The sequence below is a fragment of the Cnephaeus nilssonii genome (genome assembly GCF_951640355.1).
Source record: "Cnephaeus nilssonii genome assembly, chromosome: 20".
NCBI classification, from domain to species: domain Eukaryota; kingdom Metazoa; phylum Chordata; class Mammalia; order Chiroptera; family Vespertilionidae; genus Cnephaeus; species Cnephaeus nilssonii.
In genome coordinates, this window is record NC_137091.1 from 6,319,106 (window position 1) to 6,326,169 (window position 7,064).

The 7,064-nt window shown below is 61.1% G+C and overlaps 1 protein-coding gene across 1 annotated transcript; it reads right to left on the bottom strand.

The window, feature by feature from the left end:
- Positions 1 to 695: 695 nt before the first annotated feature.
- Positions 696 to 5,627, bottom strand: LOC307092447 (uncharacterized protein C16orf78; the record flags this gene model as incomplete). The annotated part of the gene is made up of 5 exons (XM_079759740.1): positions 696 to 843; positions 1,396 to 1,654; positions 4,436 to 4,559; positions 4,821 to 4,937; positions 5,382 to 5,627. The coding sequence occupies 5 exons, from the start codon at positions 5,625 to 5,627 to the stop codon at positions 696 to 698; spliced, it is 894 nt and encodes a 297-aa protein (XP_079615866.1).
- Positions 5,628 to 7,064: the final 1,437 nt, after the last annotated feature.

Sequence of the window (7,064 nt, forward strand, 5' to 3'; positions counted from 1 at the left end):
AGCCCTTTTACAGATGGGGAACAAGGCGCGAGGGCCGAAGGGGCGGCGGCCAGTGGGGCGGCGGGACGGGCTTACTTGAGATGCTCGCGGGCCCAGAAGGCCCAGGCCTCTAACCTCCGTGGGCAGCGGCTCCGGACGGGCCGTGTCTGCAGGTCTGCAGGGCCTTTGGATCTGCCCAGGCCTCCGGGACGCGGGACGCAGAGCGGGCCCGTGGTGAGGACGCGGTCCCAGCAGCCCCGCTGCTTCTCATCCGTGGGACCCGCGGGCTCCTCCCCTCCGCGGCTTCTTTTCATCCCAGGAACCCTTGTTTCCGTGCGGTGATGGGTCTCCTCCCGCTGCCCCCCTGCCCCAGACAGGCTCCCCACCGACACAGGAGAGAGCCGGCTCCCCACAGAGCCTCGCCACGTGGCGTGGGAGACCTGGGTGGGTGCATGTGTCCCCCGCCAGCCCCCCCCCCTCCGTCCCCTGCAGCGAGGGGGCCCTGGGCCTGCAGCCTGTGGGAGGAGGGGCTGGGGAGCGAGCCCCGCGGCTGCTGAGCCGGCTCCGCGTCGGGGGAGGACAAAGGCCGCCGGGCACCGCCATCCATGCAGCTGAGCCTTGTTTGCAGGGCAACGCGGTCCAAAGGGCCGGGCGTGGTGAGCCGGTCCCGGGGCAGAGCCAGCCCGGGGGCGGGGTGGGGCGTGGGGAGGGGCGGCTTAGAGGGCCACGGTGGGGTACGGGGCGAACACCTTCTTCGCGTCTATCTCCGACTCCACCATGTGGGGGTGAATGTCCACCGCCATCCCGGCGTCCGTGCACAGCTTGAGCAGCGTCCGGATGTTGTTCTTGGACAGCCGCAGGTACCTGTGCGGGCGGCCAGGAGGTCAGGGGCCGCGGAGAGCGAGGCCAGACCCCCGGGCCCCCCCCCCCGAAGGCTCAGGAGGCCTCCCGGAGCTGACGGGGCTGGTGAAACAGCAGGCGCCTCCGAGTTGCTGGGAGGTTTTTGGTTGTTTTTTTCTTTTAATGTATTTTTATTGATGTCAGAGAGGAAGGGAGAGGGAGAGAGAAACATCAATGATGAGAATCATTCATTGGCTGCCTCTTGCACGCCCCTCAATGGGGATGGAGCCTGCAACCCGGGCCCGTGCCCTGACTGGGAATCCAACCGTGACCTCCTGGTTCCTAGGTCGACACTCAACCACTGAGCCATGCCGGCCGGGTGAGTTGGTGGGGGTTTATGGTAATAAAGTCATTTGGAAATCACTGTGGCGACATATGTACAAGCACCGCGCCTGCCCGTCCCCTCCCCCCAAAAGGTCGTGTCCACCTGGGACACGGGACACGGGCAGGTGGCCCGGGGTCTGGACGGGGACAGCAGGGGGCAGAGCGCTCCCCGGGCGCCGCCCGCGGGCTCACCGGCAGCTCAGCACCTCCTCGGGCTTCAGGGTCCTCACCATCTCCACCTTGGGCTCCGTGCCCTTCTCCATGAGGCTCTTCAGCCGGCGCTCGTACGCCGTGTCGGGCAGCTTGCCCACCCAGTCCCGCAGGAGGGTGGACTTCCGGGCGCCGAAGATGGTGTCCTGCAGCGTGGGGTCCGTCATGCTCTGGTGATGGAAGGACATCAGCCGCGGGGTGGTCTCTATGGCCAGCGAGTCCTTCATCTCCAGCTCTGAAACTGGGCGCAGGTCAGTCACCGGAGTCAGGTCCCCGTCGGGGGCGCGACCAGGGCGCGGAGCGGGAGGGGCAGCGAGGCCGCGTGGACTTCCCCGGACGCCTTTCCCAGGCCTCGCAGGCCTCCTCCTCAGCACTGGTTCAACCCTCCCCTTCCCCTCCCTCCTTCCTCCCCGACTCCCACCTCCTCCTCTCCCCTCTGTCCTTTATCCTCTTCTCTCCATGTTCTTTTCTTCCCCCTTCCCAGACAGGGCCGCCCTGGAAGGCACCATCAGCCTCGAAGGGTTCAAGGAAGGCACCAGAGGAGAACAACTGAGAATCATTGATCAACAACTGAGCTGGGGTTTTAAAGGACAAACAGACGAAAAGGGGAGGAGAATATTGCAGGGGGGAGGAGGAGCGGGTGCAGGGGGGGGAGGAGGGGCGGGTGCAGGGGGGAGGAGGGGTGGGTGCAGGGGGGGAGGAGGGGCGGGTACATGGGGGGAGGAGGGGCGGGTGCAGGGGGGGAGGAGGGGCGGGTGCACAACGTCAAAAAGTAGAAATACATGAACTGGTGTCTGATGTCGCCCAAATGTGGGATTTGTACTGAATGAAATACTGTTGGGGTTAGAGCTTGGAGACCTTATTGATTGATTGATTGATTGATTGATTGTTAAATTTACTCCTAAATATTTTACAGATTTTTTTACGTGGGGGATGGGATAATTTCTTCCCATTTCCATTTCTAACTGGTGTGACTAATAGAGAAAAAAAAGACTGTTATTTTTTAAAAAATATTTTTTTCTGCTACACCAACCAGCAGACCAACTTTCATTAGTTTCCGACCAGACTTCCTTGAGGTTTGCCTCGATGCGCTCTCATCAGGGGAAATGAAAATATCTCCCCTCCACTATTTATAGAAGCCACACTCTCTCCCAAACGCAGCCCCCGGCCGGCGTGGCTCCGTGGCCGAGTGTCGACCTATGAACCAGGAGATCACAGCGCGGCTCGGGTTGTGGGCTCGATCCCCAGTAGGGGGCGTGCAGGAGGCAGCCGATCCATGATTCTCTCTCATCATGGATGTTTCTCTCTCTCTCCCTCTCCCTTCCTCTCTGAAATCAATAAAAAGATACTTTAAAAATATCCCTTTTTGTCCACGTGTTGATTTTGGCCTTCACTGAACCTCATCTGTTTGCCTTTGTTCCCGATTTTCCGGGAAAGGGTGTAGCCTTGCATCCCGAGAGGACACTGGCCTCTTTTGGGTGCACGTCTGCTCCCTGCCGGCTCCATCCGCTCCACACAGCTTCTCATTAGGCATCCTTGCTTGCTTCTGTTAATTGATTTTCTATCATCAGCGGCCAGACGGTTTTCCCTTTCACGTGCTGATGTCATCAATGATGTTATCAGATATGTGGATATCGATACCCTAGCCCAGTGGTCGGCAAACTCACTAGTCCACAGAGCCAAATATCAACAGGACAACGATGGAAATTTCTTTTGAGAGCCACATTTTTTAAACTTAAACTTCTTCTAACGCCACTTCTTCCAAATAGACTCGCCCAGGCCGTGGTATTTTGTGGAAGAGCCACACTCAAGGGGCCAAAGAGCCGCATGTGGCTCGCGAGCCGCAGTTTGCCGACCACGGCCCTAGCCCTTCCCAACCTGCTGGAATAACCCGCCCTGTGTGTGGTGGACTATTCATCCCAAACATGGAGGCTGGTGAGACGTTGACTCCATTTGCCGGAAGCTTCTATCCTTTGGCATCTGGGTTCTTGCGGGATTGGCCCCCGTTTTGCATCATGTCTGACTATGAAGACGAGGAGCGCGTGTTAAATGAACGCCACACATCTCTTTCCGGGGCCTGCGGTCCGTGGAGGAACGCTGGGTTACCTGCTCTGTGAAGGCTCGAGAGGCCCGGTGTGGGACCCGGGCCCTACTGCTCCTCGTGAGCGAGAAAGGGGCACTTGAAGCCGGGAGCGTTTTACTCCCCAGGGTCACCCCAAAAGCGCCCCAAGACAACGGTGTGTGCTTCTAATCAGATCCTTCTTGCATTTCCGCATGTTTATGTACTTGGCTCTGGGTGTGTGCAGGTTTGAGGATATCATTTCCTCTCGTGGACACTGAGGAACATCCCTCTTCGTCCACGTGTTGATTCTGGCCTCACGGAACCTCACCTCTGCCTCTCTTGTTTCCTGGCTTGTCCTTCCTGGTTCCAGTTGTCCTCTAGCGCCCGGGCTCCTGTGTGTGCCCAGATTTTTATTTTAAACCAGTTATCCCCCCATTTGGCACCTCCGCTTTCTTCTGTTTTTATATGATTTCATTGTATTTTTTTAATCCTCACCCGAAGATACGTTTTCCATTGATTTTTAGAGAGAGTGAAAGGGAGGGAGGAGGACGGAGGTGGGGGCAGGGGGGAGAGAGAGAGAGAAAGAGAGGAGAGAGAGAGAGAGAGAGAGAGAGAGAGAGAGAGAGAGAGAGGCGGCATCGATGTGAGAGAGACACAACTGATTGCCTCCCGCGAGTGCCTGATCGGGGGCAGGGAGCGAACCCTCAATGCCTGGACCCACACTGGAACCCGAGACTCTTGGGTCTGAGAACCGAGGCTGTAACCACTGAGCCGCACCGCCAGGGCTCAGCTCTCTCCTACAGTTTCCTGCGGGCGAAGGGGTGCATGGCGGAGAGCACCCCTAAATCTGCAGCCGCCCCTCACTCGCTGGGCTGGACGCTGGGCTGAGGTCTCCCAGGGCCAGGGCCAGGCCTCTGGGATTCACTGTCAGGGGGGCCGGGCCTTGCCAGGACGTCTCACCGGATTTGCCGAGGCTCTCCTTGCTGTAGTTGCCGGGCACGATGCTCAGGCGCTTCCCCTTGGGCTCCACCCCGTAGAGCCTGCGGTAGGAGGACGCGTCCCCGTCCCTCCGGCCCGGCTTGGCCTGGGAGGGGAGAACAGCTGCGCTGGGGCTCCGGCTGGGTCCCCACCCCACCCTGGGCGGCGGCGGGGGTTCACGGAGAGGCCGGCGCGGGGGGGGGGGGGGGGGCGGGGGTAGCACGTGGGTGCCAGTCACCAGCGCCTCGCTGTGTGACTCCATCCCACGGGAAGGGTGAGAGCCTGGAAACGCGGCCGGGGCGGGGGCTGGGTGTTCCGTCTTGGGGGGCGGAGGAGCCGGGCCGCCACAGGGCAGGGCTCCCACTACCTGCTCGGAGAAGGTCACTTGGCGGGTTTTCTCCTTCCCCCTTTTCAAGGTGACTTTGACTTTCTTGGCCTCCTTCCCCGTTGCTTTCAGGGGCGCCCATGGCACCTTGCTGGCTCTCTGAGAGGGCAGAGAGAGGACTGTGCCCGTGCCCCGCCCGGGGCACCGCCCGCCCTCGGCCCCTCCGTGGTGAGCGGGCGTCAGCTCCCGCCTGGCACGCCTGCCCCCTCCCTGCCCCTCAGACCTCAAACACTGACCGAGGGCCTTCAGTTCCCATGCCCTTGTTAAGCCTTTGAGAAGCCTTCACCCAGACAGACTGCGGCCCTGCCTCCGCCTCCGCCCTGCGGGAGCGGGGAGCCAGCTACAGGGGCAACCATCAGGGGCCACAGCGGCCTGCTCTCCGGACGGGCTCTGATGTCCGCCAGTACTTCCTGCCCTCCCTCCCGCCCCCCACCCCCCGGGCTTAAAGCTCCTCCCGCCTTTCCCCCTGGGGCCCGTCACATCTCTCCCCCTTGGGGACAGGCTGGAACCAAGCCTTCCCGGCAGCGTCTCCGCGGTGCACACCTTGGGCGCCTGCGGCTGCGGCTGGGCCTGTGGCTGTGCCTGCGCCTGCGCCTGCGCCTGTTTCTGCAGCTGTGCCTGCACCAGCGACAGCTTCTTCCCCCGCCGCCGCTCCAGCCACTCCATCACCCGCGTGAGGTCAGACATCCGCCTCTCGTCGGCCGTCCTCCACATGGACTTCCTCTCCGTGGGCATCAGGTCCTTCGGGTCCTCCGACTTCTCGGGTATGATGGAGCCTAGGTTCTGCATTGGGTCAGACGGTGGCACAGGCTCGCTCGGGGGAGCCCTCTGTCCCTAGCTGCTGGCCTGGGTGACGCCCAAGGTAGGGGCCTGGCTTCCGGGTGTGAACAGAAAGGGCAGAGTTAGGGCCTGGCCGCTGGGATATTGGCCTTAAGGGGGGCGGTCCAGAGGGGGATTGTGAGGTCACGCTCGGCTGTCAGATAATGGCTCTCTGAGGCCACAGTGGTAAGTGGAGGGGAGCGAGGGGCATGGAGGAGGGCCTGTTGTCTCTGAAAGCCGGTGACAGGAGAACTAGATGAGGTGGGCTGGCGGTGGCTCACACTTGAGCTGGGAGCTGAAGAGCGAGTTGGCCCCACAGGGCTCTGGCCCTGACGGAGGAGCACGTGCAAAGGCCCTGTGGTGGATGGATTCAGGCATATGTGAGAGACGGCGGGAGGCAGGTGGCTTGTGAGGAACGGAGCTGGAGAGGTGGGCAGCGGCCGGATCGGACAGGACCTTGGAACCCACGTGTTGCCTTAAAGGGGAAGGAAAGGGAGGCCAAAGAGAAACAACAAAGGAGTTCAAACGGGGAGGAGGGCGTGAAGGATCAGGGCTGCTTTCTGAAGGAACCTGGGCGTGTGCCCTGACGGGGAACCCACGGGGCTTTCCACGAGGTGCCGTGTGGTTCGGTTCCCGCGGACGGGCGGCCTGTCTTTTTTACTCTGTCCTCCTTTCTGGGGTTCTCATACTCGGGGTCCCTGCAATCCTCAAGGGCCATGTAAAACAGATACCCCCTTATTAGCGAGGACGGGGTCCCTGGGGCGGGTCCATGGCCCACAGAGCAGCACGGGCCCATCCCGCAGGCAGGGCGTCGGGCGCTCCCAACAAACGTGTTGATCAGGCCACAGGATCGATGGGCTGGGATTCGCACATTCAGAGCCTGCGGTCTCCTGCCTCCCCAAAGCCCGTCCTTCCTCTTGCTCTGCGGGGCGGGGAGGCCTCTGGCTTCCTTGCCAGGGCACCGGGCTCAAGGCTGGAGGCGCGGACGCGGCCCCCTGGCTCTGCGTCCTTGGCTGTGACCCCGGGACCTGGCCTTGCTCTGCCTTTCAGTCTTGCGTTTCACCTCCTCAGGGACTGGGACCCCATCGGGGGTTGCGAACCGGGGCAAGTGGTGTTTGGCCCACGGGCGTTATTTTATGCAGCCTGCAAAGTGTTTTTAGAAATGAGGGCACTTCATTTTTTAAACATCCAGAGTTCAGCCCGGCCGGCATGGCTCAGTGGTTGAGTAATGACCTATGAACCAAGAGGTCACAGTTCGATTCCGGGTCAGGGCACATGCCCAGGTTGCAGGCTGGGGGCGTGCAGGAGGCAGCCAATAGATGATGCTCTCTCATCATTGATGTTTCTATCTCTCCCTCCCTCTCCCTTCCTCTCTCTGAAACCAATCTATATATAAAAGGCTAATAT